At 50.5% G+C, this 25,240-nt stretch overlaps 1 protein-coding gene across 8 annotated transcripts in view; it reads left to right on the forward strand.

The window, feature by feature from the left end:
* Positions 1 to 25,240, forward strand: part of CARS2 (cysteinyl-tRNA synthetase 2, mitochondrial) — a 182,224-nt gene that overhangs the window by 105,800 nt on the left and 51,184 nt on the right. For all 8 annotated transcript variants that reach the window (XM_033949063.1, XM_033949069.1, XM_033949070.1 and 5 more), the window contains one exon: positions 16,683 to 16,816. In XM_033949063.1, coding sequence (XP_033804954.1) covers positions 16,683 to 16,816 — 134 coding nt within the window. The remainder of the gene's footprint in view (positions 1 to 16,682; positions 16,817 to 25,240) is intronic.

Below are 25,240 nucleotides of genomic sequence, written 5' to 3' on the forward strand. Positions count from 1 at the left end.
AAGGCTTCATCATTGCAAGCACACAATATAATCGTATTAACAACACATAATGGTTAACCACAAAATTAAAATACACAAAGCACACTGTATGCTTTTCAACATTCATTCCTACCAGAAAACAGATAACCCCATGGAAATGCAGGACCAAAAACTAAAAGTAGGACCAGCGGTTGAAGAACACTGCTCTAGAGCAGTGTTTTACAACTTCTTCAAGTCAAATATCCCCTAAGTCTAACAAATATCAACTGAGTACCCCTGCCCAAGCTCCGCCTCAGACCCCACTCCCATAATAATTGTCATGCAATTTCTCCCATTCATTTTCACATACACACAATATAATCTTATTAATACATAATGGTAACCACAAAATTAAAAAAGCATAAAGCACACTGTATGCAGAGAAAATATTAATTATCCCAGGACAAGCAGACATGATATTCTCACATGTGGGTGACGTCATCTACGGAGCCCCGATGCGGACAGCATTTCAAGCAAACTTGATTGAAGATTCAAGCTTGCTGTGCTGCACCATGCATGCGTGCCTCCTGCTCCACTAGAGGGCGCATCCCCTCCTCGTGGTCTCCAGTTCGTTTTTTTCCGCAGTGCTAAGAAGACACGTTTTTTCTTAGCTCTGCCCCAAGTGCCTTCTTTGCACCGCGATTTATTGTTTTTTTATAGTTTTAAAAGTCGCTGTGCGTATAGTTACCTTTTTCTCCTTTTTCCTGCTCATCGCGTTTAAAGCGCTTCATTCGCGACCCGGGGGCCCCCGGGTCGTCGCGGCCGCGTGGCCTGATAGGCCGCGGTCGCCTGAATTTCTATGTCCCGGCCTGTTACCGGCTTTAAAAAGTGCACCAGGTGCGAGCGTCTACTATCAATCACAGACCCGCATCGCTGGTGCATCCTTTGCCTGGGGGCCGATCATAAGAACATAAGAACATAAGCAGTGCCTCTGCCGGGTCAGACCAGAGGTCCATCCCGCCCAGCAGTCCGCCCCCCGCGGCGGCCCAACAGGTCATGACCTGCCTTAATCACCAGAAGGGGCCCCCTTGCCCCCTAGGTTTCTCATCGAAGTCCTATCTTCCCATCAATGTCCTAACCCTCCGGCCTTGCACCTGCACGACCTGGTGAGCTGTCTATACTTATGCAACACCCCAGCACCTCCCTCAGTACCGCATGATCCCCTTTTCCCTCAGGAATCTGTCCAATCCCTGTTTGAATCCCTGTACTGTACTCTGCCGGATCACTTCCTCCGGGAGCGCATTCCATTTGTCCACGACCCTTTGGGTGAAGAAAAACTTCCTTGCATTTGATTTGAACCTATCTCCCTTCAGTTTCTCTGAGTGCCCCCTCGTACCTGTCGTCCCTTTTAGTCTGAAGAACCTGTCCCTGTCCACCCTCTCTATGCCCCTAAGTATTTTGAAGGTCTCTATCATATCCCCCCTGAGCATCCTCTTTTCCAGAGAGAAGAGCCCCAGTTTATCCAGCCTCTCAGCATATGGGCAGTTTTCCAGCCCTCTTACCAGTTTCGTTGCCCTCCTTTGGACTCTCTCAAGAACTGCCATGTCCTTCTTGAGGTGCGGCGACCAATATTGAACGCAGTATTCCAGATGTGGGCGCACCATCGCTCGATACAGCGGCATGATGACTTCCCGCGTCCTGGTTGATATGCCCCTCTTGATGATGCCCAGCATCCTGTTGGCTTTCTTCGAGGCTGCTGCACACTGTGCGGATGGTTTCATGGATGGATCCACTAGCACACCCAAGTCTCTCTCAAGTCCGGTGTCTTCCAGCAATCTCCCTCCCATTTTATACTCGAACAACGGGTTCTTTTTCCCTATGTGCATGGCCTTGCATTTATCTACGTTAAAGCGCATTTGCCATTTGTTTGCCCAGTCCTCCAGCTTATCGAGGTCCCTTTGCAGTTCCTCACACTCCTCCCTGGTCCTAACTCTGGCGCAGAGCTTGGTATCGTCTGCAAATTTTATAACCTCACACTTTGCCTCCGTTTCCAGGTCATTGATAAATATGTTGAAGAGTAGCGGCCCCAGCACCGATCCCTGCGGCACACCGCTCGTCAGAATATTGGCCCTTTACTCCGACCCTCTGTAGTCTACCTGACAGCCAGTGCTTGATCCATCTGTGTACATCCCCGCCCACCCCGTGGTTCCACAGCTTCCTAAGCAGCCTTTCATGTGGCACCTTGTCAAAGGCCTTTTGAAAATCGAGGTAAATGATGTCTATGGGTTCCCCTTTGTCCACCTGACTGCTTATTCCCTCAAAGAAGTACAGAAGGTTTGTCAGGCACGACCTTTCCTTACAGAATCCGTGCTGGCTTGTCCGCAGTAGGCCATTTTTCTCGATGTGCTCGCAAATGCTGTCCTTGATCATTGCTTCCACCATCTTCCCTATAACTGAAGTCAGGCTCACCGGCCTGTAGTTCCCGGGGTCACCTCTCGATCCCTTCTTAAAGATAGGTGTGACATTCGCCAGTTTCCAGTCCTCTGGTACCTCTCCAGTTTTCAAGGATAGGTTGCAAACATGCTGGATTGCGCCCGCTATTTCCTGACTTAGTTCCTTTAGAACCCTTGGGTGGATCCCGTCCGGTCCCGGTGATTTGCCGCTTTTCAGTCTGTCAATCTGCTTGAGGACATCCTCCCGACTTACCTCTATATGCCCCAATCTTTTGGCCTGCTCCCCACTCATGAGCTCCTCTGAGTCCGATATATTGGACGTGTCCTCGCTCGTGAAGACCGACGAGAAGAACGTGTTCAACCTCTCAGCTACCTCTTTATTCTCCTTAATCACTCCCTTCCTATCCCCATCGTCCAATGGCCCCACCTCCTCTCTCACTGGTTGCTTCCCCTTTACGTAACTGAAGAATGCCTTGAAGTTTTTTGCCTCCCTGGCCAGCCCCTCCTCGTATTTCCCTTTTGCTTTTCTAATCTCTCGGTGGCATTCCTTTTGGCATTTCCTGTGCTCCTGGTGATTTTCCTCCGTTGGATCCCTTTTCCATTTCCGGAAGGACACTTTCTTGTCACTGATTACCTTCTTTACTTCATGTGTCATCCAAACCGGGTCTTTTGACCGCTTGTTCTTGCGGCCTTTCCTGAAACTGGGGATGTACAGTTTTTGCGCTTCCTGCAGTGTGTCCCTGAGAAGGGTCCAGGCGCTCCCTACAGTCTCCATCCTAAAGCCGTTCCTGAGCTTCCTCCCCACCATTTTCCTCATAGCAACATAGTTCCCTTTCCTGAAGTTGAGCGCAGTCGTTGCGGTCCTCCCCACTATGGGTGACCCCCTTTCTAATGTGAATCTGATCACGTTGTGATCACTGTTGCCTAGTGTTCCTCCCACTTCTACCCCTCTTACAGGCCCCCCTAATCCGTTAAGGATGAGGTCAAGAGTAGCATTCCCTCGCGTCGGTTCCTTGACTAGTTGCTCCATGAAGCAGTCCCTCACAGCTTCTACGAATCCTGCTTCCCTCGTGGAGTTGGAGTGTCCCGTACTCCAGTCTATCCCCGGGTAGTTGAAGTCCCCCATCACTGTTACACTTCCAGTCCTGCATTCCTGTCTCAGTTTTGCTTCCAAGTCTTGTCCTATTGTTTCTGACGCACCAGGCGGGCGATAATACAGCCCCAACTTTATGTCTGCACTCTTCTTTCCCGGCAATTTGACCCATAGCGATTCTAGCTCCTCTGCCTTTTTTGCCGTATCGATCCCAATCGAGTAGATATAGTCCTTTATATACAGCGCTATGCCTCCCCCCTTCTTGTGGGTCCTGTCCCTCCTGTAGAGCTTGTACCCTGGCAGCGCCACATCCCATTGATTTTCCTCTGTCCACCAGGTTTCTGTAATTCCTATTATATCCAGGTCCTCCCCCTTGGCCATGACTTCCAGTTCACCCATCTTAGCCATGAGGCTTCTTGCATTTGCGTATAAGCACTGTAGGTCCCGGTGTTTGTCCTCCACCTCTGCCTTTACCTGGGCCGCCTTCCCTTGGATCTCGGGCCGTTTTCCCGCTCCCGGTGCCTCTGCTGTGCCCTCCGCCTTTACCCTCGCAACTCTCTTCCTCCCCATGTCCCCTCTACCCCACCTCCCCGCTTTTCCTCGGGGAGTACCAGCCCCCTCCTGAGCTATCGTCCCCGGTGCGCAACCTTCCAACACCGGGCGCTCTGCCGACGACGGGCCTGCATGGCGGACCTGTTTGTTGCCGAGCAACCCTCGACCTCGGCCTCGAGGTCGGCCCCGGCCTTGACCTCGGCCTCGGGTCCCTCGGCCCCGCCTCGGGAGTCGACTTCGAAGAACCCGAGTTCTCAAAAATCTTTGGCTCTGGGTAAGTCCCCTCTTCCTTCCACAGGTTCCATACCTTCAAAGAAGCCAACCTCGGGGACAATGGCCGGGCAAGGGGGGAGTTCCTTACCCACGGCCCCGGCGAAGCCCTCGAAGACCTCTGGACGTGCCTCCACCACTCAGGAATGCTCTAAATTGAGATCGCCCTCGGTGGAGTGCACCGTGGCCTCGGACATGCCATCGATGCTGTCCGTGCTGGTGTTCCAGGAGATGCTCCGGGCAATGATCACGACGGAGCTATCTGCTGCCATGGCTCACCTTCACCCGGCCCCGACCTCTACCTCGCGTGCGCCGGACCGGCCTGAGCCCCACATCGAGACCCCTCGGTGCAAAGTGCGCCGTTTTCGCCGCCTCTCTTCCTCCTCAGATTCCTCCCTGAGGCACTCGAGACATTCGTCCCCGGCGGAGCTGCGTGGGGCGAAACATAGATCGAAGCCCCTCGACTCCTCGGGCCGTCGACTCTCCAAAAAGGCCCGGAGTTCCCCTCCGACCCAAGGCCGCTCACCCTCGACTCTATCGGGGGGACCGCTACGGGTTACCGAGCTGTCTCTCACTAACCCTAAACTGCTACTGACTTCCCCTCGGTCCAGGGCTCCGATCTGAGGCTCCAGGCTTTCGCCGAGGGAGTTCGGGGAGGGGTCTCCGACACGACATCGGTCGGTGCCCCTTACCCCGGCGGCGTCCCCGAGGGGCACCTCGAGGCGACGCAGGTCCTCGACCCCAGAGCGCTTCCACAGCGCGTCCCCTGTGTCGGATCGAGGGTCTGAGCGAGAACCTCGCTATTCGAGGGAGGCCTCCCCTTCCTTCTCAGCGAAACGGAGGTCACGTTCACCGTCCCCGCAAGGGGCCACGGGATCACACCGGCCTTCCTTTACGAGGTTCGTCCAGGACATGGGACGTGCCCTTGACTTGGACTTACAATCCGACTCCAGGTACTCCAAGGAATACCTGGCGGAGCTGGATATGCCTTCTCCACCCCGAGAGTCCCTCCGGCTGCCGCTAAACCCGGTCCTCCGGCAGACCCTCATCAGGAACCTCGAGACTCTTTACATGGTGACGGCTGTCCCATCTAAAATGGAGTCTAAGTACCGTACGGTGCCCTGCCCGGGGTTCGAGCAACCACAGTTGTCCCACCAATCTTTACTGGTGGAGTCTTCCTTGAAGAAAGCTCACCCCTCTAGGGTATCCGCGGCGGTCCCTCCAGGACGCGAAGGCAGGACACTGGACAAATTTGGCTGCCGTTTGTATCAGAACTCTATGATGGCCTCTAGAGTCCTGAACTATACATTCACCTTCTCCTCCTATCTGAAACACCTCATTGGGCTGCTGGGCGCCTTCTCGGCGGATTTACCTGCCCCCCGCCAGGCAGCGTTTGGCCTCCTCCTCGAGGATTTTTCAAACCTCCGGCTGCACCTGTTCCACGCCGCTTACGACGGCTTCGAACTCTCATCCAGGGTCGCAGCCTTCGCCGTGGCCATGCGCTGGCTGGTGTGGCTACGGCTAGTCGATATGGACCCTAACCTCCAGGACCGGTTAGCTAACCTCCCTTGCGTCGGTAAAGAACTGTTTGACAACACTATCGAGGCAGCTACGAAGCGGCTATCGGAACACGAACGTTCCTTTGCTTCCCTCGTCCGGCAGAAGCCTAAACCGCCGGCCTCTCGGCCTTTTCGGGGATTGCCTCGCCGCTACCCCCAGAAGTCCACTCCAGCCTTTTCCAGACCGCCGCCTCGGCGCCCCCAGCCTCATTCTAGGGCTTTACCAAAATCGCAGCCTACTGCGCCTGCGAAGCCGTCTCCGTCCTTTTGACGGGATGTGCGGACGGGGGCTGGCCCCCTCCGCGCCTCCGCCTGGCCTCCTTCCCATCGGGGTCGCCTTTTACCCTCGCTGGGAAGCCATAACGTCGGACTCATGGGTCCTTGGTGTGATTTCATCAGGGTACTCACTCAACTTTCGAGAGGTTCCTCCCGACAGCCCACCAAGTGCGTGTCCCCCCCAATCGAGCGCAGTTGTCCCTCCTCCTCTCCGAGGCTCAGGATCTACTTCGCCTGCGGGCGATGGAACCAGTCCCATTAAAACAGAGAGGCCAAGGGTTCTACTCCCATTACTTCCTGGTACCGAAGAAGACGGGAGAACTGCGCTAGAGAGCTGCACGGGAACGGGGACGACGGGAATCCCGCGGAACCCACGGGCATCCCGCTGGTTCCCCCTTCGGGTCACGGGGATCCCGTGGGGACGCCCCCTAGGGTCGCGGGAATCCCGTGGGGACGCCCCCTAGGGTCACGGGGATCCCGTGGGGACGCCTCCGAGGGTCGCGGGGTTCCTGCGGGGCTGGATGTACTAAGTCGCGCGGCTTTTCTCCCTACCTGCTCTGCTTGCAGCACAGAGCCGAACGGAAGTCTTCCCGACGTCAGCGCTGACGTCGGGAAGACTTCAATTCGGCTCTGTGTTGCAGGCAGGGTAGGTAAGGAGGAGTAGCCTCGCGGCTCGACTGGCTACCAAGGGAGGGGGGCGGTCCACCCTGCCCCGGGTGTAGCACAGCCGGCCAGGTCCCCTTACTTTTATGGCGCTTCTCTGACCGACTGACAACAGCCCTGGTCCGACAAACCTCCCTGCCCTTAACCGCGAATCTAAATTACCTTCTTACAGCAGCTGTAAGAAGGAAATTTAGATTCGCGGTTAAGGGCAGGGAGGCTTGTCAGACCGGGGCTGTTGTTGGTCGGTCGGTCGGGGAAGTGCCACAAAAGTAAGGGGACCTGGCCGGCTGTGCTGCACCCGGGGCGGGAGAGAAGGAGGGGGGAGAAGGACGCTGAAAGCACTGGGGAAGACAAAGGGGTGGAGAAGGACGCTGAAAGGCCATGGGGAAGACAGAGGGGGGAAGGACACTGAAAGCATTTGTGGAAGACAGAAGGGGGAGAAGGACGCTGAAAGCACATGGGGAAGACAAAGGGGTGGAGAAGGACGCTGAAAAGACATGGAGAAGACGGGGGGGGGGTGGAGAAGGACGCTGAAAGGCCATGGGGAAGACAGAGAGGGAGAAGGACGCTGAAAGGCCATGGGAAAGACAGAGAGGGAGAAGGACGCTTCCCCTTTTTCCTAATGTACCTAGTTAGTGATGTAACCCCTTAAGTTTTAACATTGTATGTCAAAAATTTTTGTTTTTCAAAAATTTGTTAAGAAGTTTTGTTTTTAATACTGCTTGTTATCATATATGATATTTTAATTGTACATCGCTTAGAAAGTGTTATAGGCGATTCATCAAATAAAATTGAACTTGAACTTGAAATGCCATGGGGAAGACAGAGGGGGGAGAAGGACACTGAAAGGACATGGGGAAGACAGAGGGGGAGAAGGACGCTGAAAGGACATGGAGAAGACGGGGGGTGGGGTGGAGAAGGACGCTGAAAGGCCATGGGGAAGACGGGGGGGTGGAGAAGGATGCTGAAAGGCCATGGGGAAGACGGGGGAGGGGTGGAGAAGGACGCTGAAATGCCATGGGGAAGACAGAGGGGGGAGAAGGACACTGAAAGGACATGGGGAAGACAGAGGGATGAGAAGGACACTGAAAGGACATGGGGAAGACAGAGGGGGGGAGAAGGACGCTGAAAGGACATGGGGAAGACAGAGGGGGGAGAAGGACGCTGACAGGACATGGGGAAGATGGGGGGGGGAGAAGGACGCTGAAAGGAAATGGGGAAGAGAGAGTGGGGAGAAGATGCTGGCAGGGAAGAAGACAGAGATGCCAGACTATGGGGGGAGCGGAGGGAAGAAGATAGGTGCCAGACCAATTTGGAAGGGGGGAGAAAGGGAGAGGCACAGTAACAGAGCAAATGGAAGACGCAGAAGGAAGAGAGACAGTGGATGGAAGGAACTGAATGAGAACATGAGGAAAGCAGAAACCAGGCAACAAAGGTAGGAAAAGAATTCTATTTCTTTTTTTCTTTTTTTTGCTTCAGGATAAAGTAGTATATTAGTTGTGTTGATAAAAATTTATAAACAAAAGAGGCTCTGGTAGAAACCCGTTTACAAAGTACCGGTATGTATTCTTCCCAATTAATATTTCCAAATTAATAAAGTCTTTTTGCTTATTTGTAAATGGGTTTCTACCAGAGCCTTTAATTCAGTATCATAATTAAATGAAATAACTATTTCTGAAATTTATAGGGACGGGCGGGGACGGAGGGGATTCCTCACAGGGACGGGCGGGTACTGAAGGGATTCCTCGCGGGGACGGGTGGGATTCCTCGCGGGGACGGGTGGGGACGGGTGAGACTTTGGTGGGGACGGGTGGGATTTCTGTCCCTGTGCAACTCTCTAATCTGCACCCGATTCTGGACTTAAGGCGCCTGAACAAGTTCCTAGTGCGGGAAAAGTTTTGGATGCTTTCCCTTCCGATTCTTTAACCCTTGATCAACGAGGGCGATTGGCTCTGCTCCCTCGATCTGAAGGAGGCCTACACTCATGTTCCGGTGCACCCTGCTTATCGCAGGTTCCTGCGCTTTCAGGTGGGGGACCTCCATCTGCAATATCGGGTCCTCCCCTTCGGCCTGTCCTCGTCCCCCCGGGTCTTCACGAAGTGCCTCGTAGTGGTTGCGGCTGCCTTGTGCTCCCAGGGTCTGCAAGTATTTCCCTACCTGGACGATTGGCTGATCAAAGCCCCGACCAGGGAGGGGATTATCTCAGCGACCCGACAGACTATTACGTCTCTTCAGAGTCTGGGTTTCGAGGTAAACTTCCCAAAATCCCAGCTGTGCCCCTCTCAATCCTTACAATTCATCGGGGCCGTGCTGGACACAGTCCGTCTTCGTTCCTTCCTACCCCCTCAGCATCTGAAGGTGCTGGTAAACCTGACCCGACAGATCTCGAGGTCGACCTCTGTCTCGGCGTGACAGATGATGACGCTCCTCGGCCATATGGCCTCTACCGTCCACGTCACTCCGCTTGCCTGTCTTCATCTGCGGTTACCACAGTGGACTTTGGCCTCACAATGGCGTCAGGATCGGGACCCGATCAACCGCCCCGTTACTGTGACTCCTTCTTTGCAAAAATCGCTCCGTTGGTGGGCCGACTCTTCGAATCTTTCCAAGGGTTTGCTCTTTCTCGCCCCTCCACACCACAAGGTCCTAACCACGGACTCGTCGGAGTATGCTTGGGGGGCTCATGTAGACGGTCTCCGCACTCAAGGTCTGTGGTCAACAGAGGATCGCCGCTGCCACATCAACGTGCTGGAACTTCGGGCCATTTACCTCGCCGCGGTGGCTTTTCAATACCTGCTCCGCAACCGGGTGGTTCTCATCCGCACAGACAACCAGGTGGCGATGTACTACGTAAACAAGCAGGGAGGAACGGGGTCGTGGTCCCTCTGCCAAGAGGCTCTACGTCTTTGGGACTGGGCGGTCTCCCAAAACGTCCTCCTTCGAGCGGTTTACATACAGGGAGAGCAAAACTGTCTGGTGGACAGGCTCAGCTGCCTCCTCCAGCCACACGAGTGGTCCCTGCATTCCCAGGTCCTGCGACAGGTGTTCGACAGGCGGGGGACTCCTCAGATAGATCTGTTCGCCTCCCCCGACAATCAGAAACTGCCTCTCTTCTGTTCAAGAATATACTCCCTGGAACGTCTCGAGGCCGATGCCTTCCTCCTCGATTGGGAGGGGAAGTTCCTCTACGCCTTCCCGCCTTTTCCTCTGATTCTGAGGACACTGGTCCACTTGAAATCGATGAGGGCCACTCTGATCTTGATTGCTCCTCGGTGGCCCCGCCAGCCTTGGTTTTCCCTACTACTTCAACTCAGTGTCCGGGAACCTCTGCTTCTGCCTGTGTTTCCCTCTCTGCTATCTCAGAGTCGGGGTTCACTGTTACATCCCAATCTTCGATCTCTACATCTGACTGCTTGGTTCCTGTCCCCCTGACTTCTCTTCCCATGTCTCAGTCGGTCAGGGAGGTGTTGAAGCCTTCTCGGAAAGTCTCGACTAGATTCTGCTATTCCCAGAAGTGGACTAGATTCTCGTCCTGGTGCTCCTCTCACCGCCAGGACCCGGTGTCGGTCCCTGTGCCTTTGATTCTGGAGTATTTGCTTCATCTATCTCACTCTGGCCTGAAGACCAATTCCATTCGAGTACATCTTAGTGCGATTGCTGCCTTTCATCAGCCCCTGGAAGGGAAGGCCCTTTCACTCCACCCTTTGGTTTCTCATTCATGAAGGGTCTTTTGAATGTTCATCCTCCCCTCAAACCACCTCCTGTGGTTTGGGATCTTAATGTGGTTCTGGCTCAATTGATGAAACCTCCATTTGAGCCTATGGATAAGTGTCATCTTAAGTTTCTCACTTGGAAAATGATCTTCCTACTCGCCCTCACCTCTGCTCGAGGGTTAGCGAGCTGCAGGCTTTGGTGGCGGACCCACCTTTCACAGTATTTCATCATGACAATGTGGTTCTCCGCACTCACCCTAAGTTTTTGCCTAAGGTGGTATCTGATTTTCATCTCAACCAGTCCATTGTTCTGCCTGTGTTTTTTCCCAAGCCCCACTCTCATCCTGGAGAGGTGGCGCTCCACACTCTTGACTGTAAGAGGGCGTTAGCCTTTTATCTCAAACGCACTCAGTCTCATCGGACAGTTCCACAATTGTTTTTGTCCTTCGACCCTAACAGGTTGGGACGCCCAGTTTCCAAGCGCACCTTGTCCAACTGGTTGGCTGCTTGTATTTCTTTCTGCTACGCTCAGGCTGGTCTCGCACTGCATGGTTGAGTTACGGGACATAAAGTCCGAGCGATGGCAGCTTCAGTAGCTTTCCTCAGGTCCACGCCTATTGAGGATATCTGCAAGGTTGCCACGTGGTCTTCGGTTCACATTTTCACCTCCCACTACTGCCTGGATACACTGTCCAAGAGCGATGGCCGGTTCGGCCAATCGGTTTTACGTAATCTGTTTTCTTAAATTGTCAACTTCCCTCCACCCCTTTTTATTAGCTTGGAGGTCACCCACATGTGAGAATATCATGCCTGCTTGTCCTGGGATAAAGCACAGTTACTTACCGTAACAGGTGTTATCCAGGGACAGCAGGCATATATTCTCACAACCCGCCCACCTCCCCGGGGTTGGCTTCTTTGCTGGATATGTGAACTGGAGACCACGAGGAGGGGATGCGCCCTCTAGTGGAGAAGGAGGCACGCATGCGTGGTGCAGCACGGCAAGCTTGAATCTTCAATCAAGTTTGCTTGAAATGCTGTCCGCATCGGGGCTCCGTAGATGACGTCACCCACATGTGAGAATATATGCCTGCTGTCCCTGGATAACACCTGTTACGGTAAGTAACTGTGCTTTATCATTGATATTCATTGGTTTTTTTTCCCCCAAAGAGGTCAAGATGGATGACTTTATAATATGCAATGTCACCTCAGTAACAACTATAGAAAAAAAGACAAATATAGTGCAAAACATAGATAACAGATGTAAATTCTCAAAACTGACACATTTCGATCACTATCATTTTTCCTACCTTTGTTTTCTGGTGATTTCATAAGTCTCTGGTTGCACTTCCTTCTGACTGCATCCAATATTTCTTTCTTTCTGCTTCCTGCACAATTTCTCCTCCGGACCTCATTCCCTTCTCCAACCAACATCTCTCTCTGTCCCTCCATGAGTCCAACTTTTCTTCCTCTCTCCTCCACCCCTATTGGCAACATTTCCTCCCCCTCTCATCCCCTGGATCATGTGCAGCATTTTTCACCACTGCCCACCAGTCCCATGCCCATTTCTCCTTCTGTCACCCTTCTCCAGCACCATGCCAAATATCTCCCTCCATCACTATGTCCAGCATTCCTCCCCCTTAATCTGTCTCTCTGTTCCCTCTCCACCACCACATCCTTCTATTCCCCGTGCATCTCTACCTCACTCCTCTCTCTTTCTATGCCCAATTTTCCTTTCTTCCTTTCCCTATGTGCACCATCTCTTTCCCTCTCACTCACACACTCATGCCCAACAATTCTCCTTTTCTATTCCTTCCCTCCCTCCTATGTCCCAAGTTAATGCCTCCTTCTGTCCCAAGATCTTAACCCCACTCTTTCTTCTGTCCTGAGTCTGTGCCCACCTCCCTGCCATCCAGCCTTTGTCCCAAAATCATGCCCCTCCCATGTCCAAACGTGCTGCTTCTTTCCCCCCACCTTCACCCCTTTCTCCCAGATCATGTCCCGTCTCTTCCTACTTACTCGCTCCAGGGCAGCACTTGTTTACTTCAGGGCCATTCAGCTGGGCTGCTCCTTCTTACTTTTAGCGGCGCTTGTTGCAGGGATGCAGGCAGCTGCTACACGTGGCTGACCCACAAGCCTTCTGTCAGACGTCAGCTCTGACAGCTTCAAGTGGAGGAATTTTGCCATTTGATGTGAAGGCAGGACCCTAGATCCTTTTTTCTGTCCTAGATAAAAACTGCTCGAGTATCTTCTACACTTGTCTGAGTCATTTCTCAAGACCAACTCTGTAAGGGTTCACTTTAATGCAGTTGGAGCTTATCACCAAGTAAAGGGTAAGTTCATCTCTGCTCAGCATTTAGTTTGTTTCATGAAGGGCTTGCTATGGAACCTCCCATCAAGCCTCCCACCGTAATCTTGTCCTAACTCAGCTGATGAAGTCTCCTTTTGAGCCACTTGATAACTGATACCTGACGTGCCTGATATTGGAAGGTCTTGATTTGGCGACAGTCACTTCAACCTCAGGGTCATTGAGCTCCACGCCCTACTAACTGATCACTTCACAATAAGTTTCATCACAACAGAGAGTTCCTGTGCACAAGTCCTAAGTTTCTTCCTAAGATAATTGCTCCGCCAACATTTTTCCCAAAGCTACATGCCCATTAAAGTAAAACTAAACACTCTGGACTGCAACAGAACTTTGGCCTTTTTATCTGGAGTGGACTAAAGTCTGTAGTAAGTCCACCCAGCTCTCTGTTTCTTTTGACCTCAATTGAATAGGGGCTGACATTAATAAACACACATTGCCTGATCATCTGTGGCAGTACGCTGCATCTGAGCTGCTCACAACAGACCCCAGATATTCAGTGCTGTGGCATTCATGGCTCCTAGCATCGAATATCAGGGTTTCGGCAGTCACTAGGTGCTGGCCAATATTCAGACCAGTGCCCGATTTTAATTTCATCGCATAAAGCTAAGACAGCCTTTTTGCCGTCCTACCTTTATGAGATTAATTAGCAGACTGAAAATCAACACTAAAGGCTAGATTCACTAAGGACACCGATCGTGCCCCAACCCCAACCTGATTCACTAACCTCCTCCCACACCTGATCCGATCTGTGCATGCAAATGAGGGGGAACGACATGCAAATGTAGGCAGGCAGCAATTCACAAAAAAATAAAAAAGAGGAACACCGACTAGGCTGGCCAATCCCAAAACAAGCGACTGCTTAGGACCAGTCGCACACGTCACTGCCGACTCTCCTGCTCCATGCCGCCCTGAAATCTCAGCCAACTTCCACCAGCCCTTCTCTCTGCTCTGCTCCATTTAGCTCTCTGCTTCCTCCCTGCGTGCTTAGGGTTTTATTATACAGGATGAATCTCTTCAAATTCAGTCACGTATAGATTGGCAAGGTCTGGTGCCATTGATGAACACATGGAGGTGCCATGTATCAGTTGAAAATGTTTTTCTTGGAAACAAAAATAATTACTTGTCAGTGCTATCGTAGCTAGAGTCAAAATTAAATGATTGTGTGTGTTTCATTTTAAAAAGTTTTTTCAACTATAATCAGCGATTCCAACTGTAGTATGTTAGTATATAATGCGTCGATGTCCATGGTGACCAAAAGGACATTACCTAAATCACCATCAAATGCCTCCAATAGATTAATCATTGAAGATGAATCTCAAACATATGACTCAGTTTGCGGAATGAATGGTCTGAGAAAAAAAGTCTACAAATTTGGATAATGGCTCTAAAACAGAATTATTATAGAAATAATCGGACAGCCAGGCAGGTCTGGAACAGATTTGTGAATTTTGTTAGTATATATATTGTGGGAATGACGGGATTTTTTTCAAAGAGAAAATCACTTTCCTTAGATGTAATATATCCTGCGTCTGATTCAAATTTAATCAATGTACTTATTTTGATTTTAAATCTTCTGTAGAGTCTTTCTATATAAGGTAATCATAAGAGCTATCGTGTGTTTGTCTTTCAATTTCTTGAATGTTTTTATCTCTATCTAAAATAACTATTCCCCTGCCTTTAGGATGCACATGGAGGGACTCTTCCCTAAGACCCTTCCCAGTAGAGGGGCTTAGGCGGTTGAGCCAAGCAGGGCCTTAGGCTTCTCCCTCTGTATCCCAGGGTGCACCAGGAAGGGGAAGGCCCACCATTTTGGAGTGGAGGGACTGGGCATTCTTACTGCAGTCATCTAGTTTTGAGGTACAGGGGAGGTTTGGGGGCATGGGGGTGGTTCAGGGGGGCATCTGGTGGCAGAAGGGAGTGGGCATCCCTCCTGCTGATTTCTATTGAAGTGCAGGGGTGGAGATTTGGCAGCTGCAAGAGGGAGTGGGCATCCCTCCTGCCTTTATTTTAGAACTGGAGTCATTGGGGGGAGGGGGGGCAGCACAGCAGGCCATTTTATAAGCACATCTGTGCTCATAGAAAAAAAACCAAGAAAAAACAGGCAGACCTGAGTTACAGACAGGTCTAGGACCTGTTGAGTTTTCCGATTCTGCCATATAAGGTTAGGCCATTGATGAAATGGCTGATTTTAATATTAATGACCTCATTTGCATGCCAGAATCGGAGAATGTACGACTGCATGGAAAACCACATGGTGAGCCGTTTTTTGCATAGAGTCAGCAAATACTATCGTTCACGAAACCTGTCAAAGTGCTTTAGTGACAATCATTAAATGATCGGAGACTTTAGTGCAGTGTTTCACAACACGCAGTGGTACGTGAGCCGCTTGTGGGGGGTATGTGGTGCTGTATGTCTTCCAACTTCCTTCTGTTGTCGTGTATATGCGGTGCCGTCTAGTGTCTCCAGCCTTAATCGTCTTTTCTCCCCAGCCTCCCTCCCCCCTCCTCTGGAACAGCAATGGTAGCTCATTGTTTGACCTTTGCTAGGCCAGTCCACCTCCGACGAAAGATGAAGTTGCATCATCGGAGGTAGGCTGACCTAGCAAAGGCCCCGAGGCTGTCTGATGGAATCGTTGGCTCAGCAGTACATCTCTTCTCTCTAGCGGCAGCTCACTGAGTGCTTTTAACTTCCCTGCCGCTAGCGTTAGTTTAGCTGTGGTTCCATCAGGCAGTCTCGGGGCCTTTGCTAGGCTGGACTGCCTCCGACGAAAGAGGAAGTTGCATCATTGGAGGAGGGCTGGCCTAGCAAAGGCCCCAAGGCTGCCTGATGGAACAGTGGCTAAATTAATGTTAGCGGCAGCTGTGTGGGGAAGTTAAAAGCACGTAGTGAGCTACCATTAAGGAGAGGCGAGGTACTGCTGGACATGGGGAAGGGTTGGCGAAAGGGAGAAGGGGGTACTGCTGGACATGGGGAGAGGTCCTGCTGGATAAGGAGGAGGAAAAGGGAAGGGATAAAAGGTGCTGCTGGACCTGGCAGAAGGGGAGGGGAAAGGAAAGATGCTGCTGGATTTGAAGGAGAGTGAAAGGAAAGGTGCTGCATGCTGGTGGGGAGGGTGAGATGGTGCATGGGGAGAGAGCATATTAGTTGTAAGTGGGGTTGGGGAGAGGGAAGGAAGGAAAGAAAATTGTTGCAGGATGAATGAGAGTGATGAGAAAGGGAGAAATAGACATGGTGTGGAGGAGAGGGAGAAATGGGTCATGGGGAGAGAACATGTTGAGTGAGGTTGGGGAGAGATGGACTGGGAGTGAGAAGGAGGGATGTCACACTTGAGGGAAGGGGCAAGGAGAAAGAGAGAAAGTGTGCAGGAGGCAGAAAGTTTTGGACTGAGGGATAGATAGACGGGGAGAGCAGGAAGGAGGGAAGGAGAAATGTCACAGTCAGGGAAAGAGGGAGAGGGCAGAGAGTAAAAAATTGGACTCGTGGAGAGAGAGAGAGATGTTGGTTGGAGGGAGCAGAAATATTGTAAGTGGACTCATCCCCTTCTAGTTCTATAGCTTTTTTCTTTTTCTGACAGTGATATGCCAAAGAGCTAAGCAATTCAAATATACTTTTTTTTCTTGATCTCTTGATTGCTTGTTGAATTATCCATTCAGTGTGCAGCCACCATTTGGAAGCTCCATAGTAACTTGGGTCCACTGATGGTAGCATATAAAAATTATATTTGCCATGATCACATGAAAGAAACTTTTAGTTAATCTCACTCTAATATGTATATTTCAGTGTGGTGTTTGGCAGTGAATTGGACATCCATACAGGTGGAATTGATCTTGCTTTCCCACATCATGAAAATGAAATTGCTCAATGTGAGGCTTATCATCAGTGCAAGCAATGGGGAAACTATTTCCTGCATTCAGGTAGGTATCTCCTGCTATTCACTTTTAAAAACTCTTATTTTTAAATAGTCTTAGCTTTTGTCTCTGCCCTGTTCTCTTGGTACTCAATAGGTCTGAATATCTACAAAAACTATGAGATATATTTGCATATATTTATTTTAAGAAATAAGTTTGTATATTCTGGTTATCCTGAACAGCAAATTAACAAATGGGTAAACTTAATTAAAATCCTTTTCATAGAAGCCAGTTAAGAATTTTGACCAATGCAAACACATAGGAAAGTCTTGGATTATAAACTTAGGATACTATGAAACCTTTAGTAGGTGATTTTTAAATTATCGACATTGGAACACAGTCACAGATATTTTTTACTTGTGAACTTTGACACTTGCTGAGGATGCAAAGTAATTGAACATCTGCACCTACTTTTACTGAGGGTACTTAATTGGAAAAAAATCATATAGACTTGAAGTTTGTGGAGGGGTTGTTTTTTGGGTTTTTTTTTTATACTAAATTTGTGTACTCTATCTTCCTTAAGGCCCACACTAATAAAATGATATTACCACATGCTGTTAGTAAATGATGTCCTGTACAGTATCTGTATTCCCTCTCTCAACCCAACCATGTCCTTGGGAATGTTGACACTCAATGTGACTTCAAGGCAGGGATTTTTAGCTGTATCGAACGAGAACAATTTTAAGACAACCAATTAATACGGATAAAACACTTAGGGCTCCTTTTACGAAGCTGCGTTAGCGCGTGCGTCTTTTAGCCTAATTTCCTTGTTCATAACTTAGCTTTAGGATAATTGGCTGTTAACTAAAGCTAAGTTATGAACTTATTTATATACCCTATTTATTAAATGAATTGTGGATAAGGAAATAAGGCTAAAAATGAAATAAAAAACAATAAGTACTGGGAATAATGAAGAATACCACCATCTGGAACTATTTGATTCGGGTGGAAGTCTGAACTCCCGTATAGTACTTAGAAATTGTATTTTCAGCACTTTTGTGGATCCTTATCTATTGGAGTAAGTGTCCTGGGATAAAGCACAGGTGTTATCCAGGGACAGCAGGCAGATATTCTCACAACCCACCCACCTCCCCTGGTTGGCTTCTTAGCCTACTTTCACATCACAGGTTTTGGAATTCTTTATATGATTTTATATCCAAGATGAACATTAGGATATAGACTTTGGTTTTAGTTTTTATTATTTGTACAATAAAGTAACTGGTTGAATATCCGACATCTCATTTGCCTCTTTCCATTGTACTTTTGTGGTAATGTTTTTCTACAATACATCTTACCATGTAGACGAGGGGCCAAGTGCAGATATGTAGATGGGGACAAGATGGATGGTACAGAGTCAGTTGGGATAAATAAGTGGCTAAGCTTATGGCAAGTCCTTTGTACGGTTAAACAAAGTATAAGGAACTGTGTAGCTAGCTATTATCCCAGGACAAGCAGGCAGGTATTCTCACTAGTGGGTGATGTCATCCGACAGAGCCCCGATACAGACATCTTGCAAGCATGTCTTGCTTGAAGAAACTCAGAAGTTTCGAGATGCCCACACCGCGCATGCGCCAGTGCCTTCCCGCCCGATGCTCCGGGCGTGTCTCCTCAGTTCTTTTTCTTCCGCGGAGCTGAGAAGTCTATCTTCAGTTTGCGCCCATTGAATCTCTTTTTTTTTGCCGTCTTTTGGCTCTCCTGTGCATTTATTTCTTTCTTTGATTTCTTTTTCAAAAAAAAAAAAAAATTTTTCCTTCCGATACCGGGTCGGCCACGTGGCTGGGGCCCCGTGCCTTCGACCTTGCGGCGGAGCTTTTCCGGCCTATGTCCCGGCCGATCACCGGTTTTAAAAACTGTAGCAAGTGCCAGCGCGCGATTTCGCTCACGGACCCTCATCGACGCTGCTTACAGTGTCTGGGACCGGATCACTTCCCGAAATCGTGCCGGCCTTGCTCCACTCTGACGGCGAGAGCGTTTAAGCGCCGCTTTCTGCTGTGGGAGTCCATGTTCAAGATGGAAGCTTCATCGGATCCTGCAGCTTCGACATCGACAGGTGCTTCGACTCCTTCTGCGAAGCCCTCTGCCTCCCCGGCTGCTTCGGGCCTCCTGAAACCGGCGTCGTTCACACCGGCTTCGGCCCCGGCTTCGGCGCCGGTGCCTTCATCCGTCTCCTCGGAGCAGGTATCGACCCCGACAGTTCCTCCGGTGGTGCTCAAGGTGCCGAAGACTGGCAAGCAGAAGCACGTAGCACCCAAAGAGCGCGGAGACCGTGCGGAAGGGCCCCCTTTTGGTACGGATCCCTCCATATCGGCTTCGTTGCGGTCCATCCTGGAGGCTCAGTTCGTGGAGCTCATGCAGACCATGGGGCCTCGGCTGATTGCCACCATCCAGGGTGACCTTCCAGCTTCGGCTTCGAGGGGCGGTGCGCCCCCTCCTCCTCCCCCTCGCCGCACTACCTCGTTACTCGGCGAGGAGGAGCGGCGAGCGGTGTCCGGGTCCTCGAGGAGGTCCTCTGTTAGCGCTGTACCTCCTTTGGAACCGATTTCCTCGAGGAGGGCCTCCCTTAGTGATATGCCTCCCTTGGAGCCCATCCCCTCGAGGAAAGCCTCTTTTAGTGACCTGCCTCCCTTGGAACCGATTACTCCGCCCCATGACTCAGTGTGGCGTCCACCTTCGGGGCCACCCAGTCCTGGGCATAGCAGAAAGCAGGACGAGTTCTTTCGAACTCCCTATCAAACCTGGGCGGCGTCGGGGGAGCCTCCGACTCTGCCGCCTCTGCGATCGACGGCATCGAGTCCAATCTGCTCTTTGGAGGCGTCTGACCCAGTTTCTCACAGACGGGCTCGATCCCCTTCCAGGCATCGGGAGGGGCATCGATCCAGACATTCTTCGAAGCATTCCTCTCGACACTCGACCTTCTCGCCTCAGAAGAAATTGCCTCGGTTGGGGTATGCTGCTTCGACTGGGTCTCCTCCTCCGGGCCCGTAGTTCGAGGACCCCGAGGTTTTCTACTCGCCCTGTTGCTCGCAGGCCTCTCTGGAGCCTGAAGCTTCTTCTTCTTCTAGTCCGTCTCAAAGACCGGCGACGGCAGACCAACTGTCCTTTTCATCGTTCCTCAGGCAGATGGCGGATGACATGGACATTACTCTCGATGCTGGGTCTCGATATTCCAAAGAGTACCTCGATACCATGCACTTGCCTCGTCCTCCGGCAGAGTCCTTGCGGCTTCCCCTGCACAAGCTCCTCAACCAGACCTTCATGCGATGCTTCGAGTCTCCTTACTCTATCCCGGCGGTCCCTGGCAAATTGGATGCGCGGTACCGCACGGTGCATCATAAGGGCTTCGAGGGTCCTCAGCTTTCTCACCAGTCCTTCCTGGTCGAATCCTCGCTCAAGCGGTCTCATCCTGGCCAGGTCTATGCTTCAGTGCCTCCGGGCCGCGAGGGCAGAACCATGGATAAGTTTGGTCGACGCATCTATCAGAATTCGATGATGGCGTCTCGAGTCCTGAATTACAATTTCCACTTTGCAGCCTACTTGGAATTTTTTCTACCTGTGCTTCGGAAGTTCACACCATACATCGAATCCCAGGCTAGGTTTGAGTTTGAGGAAGTGGTTGCCTCGCTGTCCCAACTTCGGCTTCAGTTAATGCAATCTGCCTATGATGCGTTCGAGCTCTCCGCCCGAGCGGCGGCCTGCTCGGTGGCGATGCGCCGGTTGGCCTGGTTGCGGACCATTGATATGGACCCGAATCTTCAGGACCGCCTGGCGAACGTCCTGTGTGCTGGGGCGGATCTTTTTGACAAATCCATCGAGACTGTCACGAAGAAGTTGTCTGACCACGAAAAGTCCTTCCAATCTATCCTTCGGCCGAAGCCTAAGCCTCAGCAGTCTCGACCTTCTCGTCCGCCGTTGATTTATCAGAGGCGTTATCAGCCGAGGCAAACTCCTCCTACGAGGCAACTGGCAAAACGTCAGCCTCCCCAGAAGGGTCAGCCTAAGGCTCAGTCGCCAGCTGTCCCTAAGACCACTCAGCCTTTTTGACTGTCTCGTCGAGGGCATAACCAACCTCGTTCTGCCTCCCCCTGTTTTTCCCATCGGAGGGCGCCTCCATCATTTTTATCATTGCTGGGAGGCCATAACAACCGACCTCTGGGTCCTTACTATCATCAAGGACGGGTACTCTCTTCATTTCCATCGGGTCCCTCCGGACCACCCTCCAAGACAGTATCCTTCCAACTTGACTCAGACCGCCCTTCTTCTCCAGGAAGCTCAGGCTTTGCTCCGGCTTCGTGCCGTGGAGCCGGTCCCGACGGACCAACTGAACCAGGGGTTTTACTCCCGGTACTTCCTTGTTCCGAAGAAGACGGGCGACCTGCGACCCATTTTGGACCTCAGGGCCCTCAACAAATTCCTAGTCAGAGAGAGGTTTCGCATGCTGACACTTGCTTCTCTCTACCCTCTCCTCGAGCAGAACGACTGGTTATGCTCTCTGGATTTCAAGGAGGCCTACACTCACATTCCCATTCATCCGGCCTCCCGCAAGTTCCTCAGATTTCGGGTGGGACATCTACATCTGTAGTATCGAGTGCTTCCATTCGGCCTGTCCTCGTCTCCCAGAGTCTTCACGAAGTGTCTGGTGGTGGTGGCCGCTGCACTCCGGAACAGGGGTCTTCAGGTATTTCCATACCTCGACGACTGGCTCATCAAGGCCCCGTCAGCTCCAAAGGTCATTTCGGCGACCTTGACAACGATCTGCTTCGAGATCTGGGCTTCGAGATCAATTTTCCCAAATCTCATCTGCAGCCTACCCAGTCCCTTCCCTTCATCGGGGCGGTACTGGACACCATTCAGCTTCGAGCAGTCCTTCCTCCTCAGCGCATGGATGCTCTTCTTTGTCTCTGCCAATCTGTGTCTTCTCGCCAGTCCATCTCAGCGAGACACATGATGGTCCTCCTGGGCCACATGGCCTCTACAGTTCATGTGACACCCTTTGCCAGGCTCCATCTCAGAATTCCTCAGTGGACCCTAGCTTCTCAATGGACTCAGGTGTCAGACCCGTTGACTCGACACATCATAGTCACTCCTGCTCTTCGGCAGTCTCTACTTTGGTGGATGACCTCTTCGAATCTATCCAGAGGTTTGCTGTTTCACACTCCTCCTCATCAGAAGGTTCTCACAACCGATTCCTCGACCTATGCCTGGGGGGCTCATCTGGATGGGCTTCGCACTCAGGGATTCTGGACCAGTGCGGACCGCCTCCATCAGATCAATCTTCTGGAGCTCAGAGCCATCTTCTATGCTCTTCAAGCTTTTCAACATCTGCTTCATGACATGGTGGTCCTCATCCGTACAGACAACCAGGTCGCCATGTATTATGTGAACAAGCAGGGGGGCACGGGATCGGCCTCCCTCTGCCAGGAAGCTCTCAGAGTCTGGGATTGGGCAGTTCGCCACAATGTCTTCCTCAAGGCTGTCTACATTCAGGGGAAGGACAATGTCTTGGCAGACAACTTGAGTCGTCTCCTCCAGCCTCACGAATGGACTCTCCATTCCAACCCCCTTCATCAGATATTTGCATATTGGGGGACGCCTCACATAGACCTCTTTGCGGCTCCCCACAACTTCAAGCTGCCTCAGTTTTGCTCCAGGATCTACACTCCTCATCGACTCGAGGCAGATGCCTTTCTGCTGGATTGGGGGAATCGATTTCTGTATGCGTTTCCTCCATTTCCTCTCATTCAGAAGACTCTGGTCAAGTTGAAATCAGACCAAGCCACCATGATTCTAATAGCTCCTCGGTGGCCCAGGCAACCTTGGTTCTCCCTTCTACTTCAACTCAGCAGCAGGGAGCCATTCCTTCTTCCAGTGTTTCCTTCACTGCTTACTCAGCATCAGGGATCTCTACTTCATCCCAACCTGCAGTCTCTCCACCTGACAGCTTGGTTCCTCTCAACATAACTCCCCACCAGTTTTCCCAGGCGGGATGTCTTGGAGGCTTCCAGGAAGCCTGCTACTCGTCAATGCTACTCCCAGAAATGGACTAGATTTTCTTCATGATGTGTTTCCCATTCTAAGGAGCCTCAGCGAGCTTACCTATCCTCTGTGTTGGATTATCTTCTCCACCTGACTCAGTCCTGTCTCAAGTCGACATCTATACGAGTCCACCTGAGTGCTATTGCGGCTTTCCATCAACCTCTACAAGGGAAACCTCTCTCTTCTCATCCTGTGGTTTCCAGATTTATGAAAGGACTTTTTCATGTCAATCCTCCTCTCAAACTGCCTCCAGTGGTTTGGGATCTAAATGTTGTCCTTTCTCAGCTTATGAAACCTCCTTTTGAGCCTCTGAGCAAGGCTCCACTAAAGTTTCTCACTTGGAAAGTGGTTTTTCTGGTGGCCCTCACATTTGCTCGAAGGGTCAGTGAGCTTCAGGCCTTGGTGGCAGACCCACCTTTCACTGTTTTCCATCATGACAAGGTGGTCCTCCGCACTCATCCGAAATTCCTACCTAAGGTGGTCTCTGAATTTCATCTCAACCAATCCATCGTGCTTCCAGTGTTTTATCCAAAGCCTCATTCTCATCCTGGAGAATCAGCTCTGCACACTCTGGACTGTAAATGTGCTTTGGCTTTCTACTTGGATCGCACCAAACCACACAGAACTGCTCCTCAACTTTTCGTCTCCTTTGATCCAAACAAGTTGGGACGACCTGTTTCGAAGCGCACCATCTCCAACTGGATGGCGGCTTGTATCTCTTTCTGCTATGCCCAGGCTGGATTACCCCTTCCCTGTAAGGTCACAGCCCATAAGGTCAGAGCAATGGCAGCCTCTGTAGCCTTCCTCAGATCGACACCGATTGAGGAGATTTGTAAGGCTGCCACTCGGTTCATACATTCACCTCTCATTATTGTCTGGATACTTTCTCCAGAAGGGATGGACAGTTTGGCCAAACAGTGTTACAAAATTTATTCTCCTAAGTTGCCAACTCTCCCACCATCCCATTGAGGTTAGCTTGGAGGTCACCGACTAGTGAGAATACCTGCCTGCTTGTCCTGGGATAAAGCAATGTTACTTACCGTAACAGTTGTTATCCAGGGACAGCAGGCAGCTATTCTCACGTCCCACCCACCTCCCCTGGGTTGGCTTCTCTGCTTGCTACCTGAACTGAGGAGACACGCCCGGAGCATCGGGCGGGAAGGCATTGGCGCATGCGCGGTGCGGGCATCTCTAAACTTCTGAGTTTCTTCAAGCAAGATATGCTTGCAAGATGTTCGTATCGGGGCTCTGTCAGATGACATCACCCACTAGTGAGAATAGCTGCCTGCTGTCCCTGGATAACAACTGTTATGGTAAGTAACATTGCTGTTCAGGTACAGAATGAATGTATATGTGTTAAAGTCTTGGAAGAAGAACCAGACTTTCACCTCCTTCCTGAAGCAGAGATAGTCTCAAATCAGACATAGCTTCTTTGGGAGTAAATTCTAGAGCGTGTGGACTACTTGTTTGAAGGCTCACTGATGGATTTCACATTAAACAATTTCTTTTGATATGGGTACAGCTAGTGATTCTCTTTGAGAGGACCTTAGAAGACTTAAAGGTGTTTAAAAGGCTAACTTATTCTTTAAGTTGTGAATATGCATGTATTTTATAAAATATGTATATACATTCATAATTAAACATATTTACACCTTTTTCAGAGCAGATGTAAATTTGTGCATTTAAATTTGTATACTATAGGGCAGGGTGGGCAGTTACAGTACTGAAGGGCTATAATCCAGTTCTATTTTCAAGATTTCCACAGTGAATGTGTGACATCTGCATACAGAGGAAGCAGTACTGTACATGCAAATCAGCCCCTGCTAAAAGGGCTGGGACCTATATTATGAAGCCACATGGAGGGTCAAATTTCAAAAGGACAACTAAATCAGAATAAAGACATCCAAATCAGAACATCCTAAACAGACATTCATCTCCCATGTATTTCGAACAGAAAATATGTCAAGATTTCCTATTCAAAAATACATGAAATGGACGTCCATACGTTAGAAATGTCCAGCATGAGGATCCATTTTACAAACTGGAACATCCAAATTATGAATGGGGGAAAACAAGAAACATTGGCTATCTGTATGGCAACATTCTTTGAACATTGCCGCACAGACATCCATGCAGAGCATAAGGACAGCGCAGTGGTTATTGCAGTGGACTGGGCACCAAAGGACCTAGATTCAAATCCCACTTTAGCTTTTTTTTTTATTTGTGAGCCTTCTAGGAACAGCAACTACCTACTGTACCGCAACTACCTACTGTACCTGAATGTATGCCATTTCTATAGCCTGTAGACTTGCATTTGGCTTATATATTTAGGTACAGAAAGTATAATGCTAAACTAAACTAAATTAAAACTTAACCTTATATACCGGGTCTTCAACC

This window comes from Geotrypetes seraphini, chromosome 6 (assembly GCF_902459505.1).
Source record: "Geotrypetes seraphini chromosome 6, aGeoSer1.1, whole genome shotgun sequence".
NCBI lineage: Eukaryota > Metazoa > Chordata > Amphibia > Gymnophiona > Dermophiidae > Geotrypetes > Geotrypetes seraphini.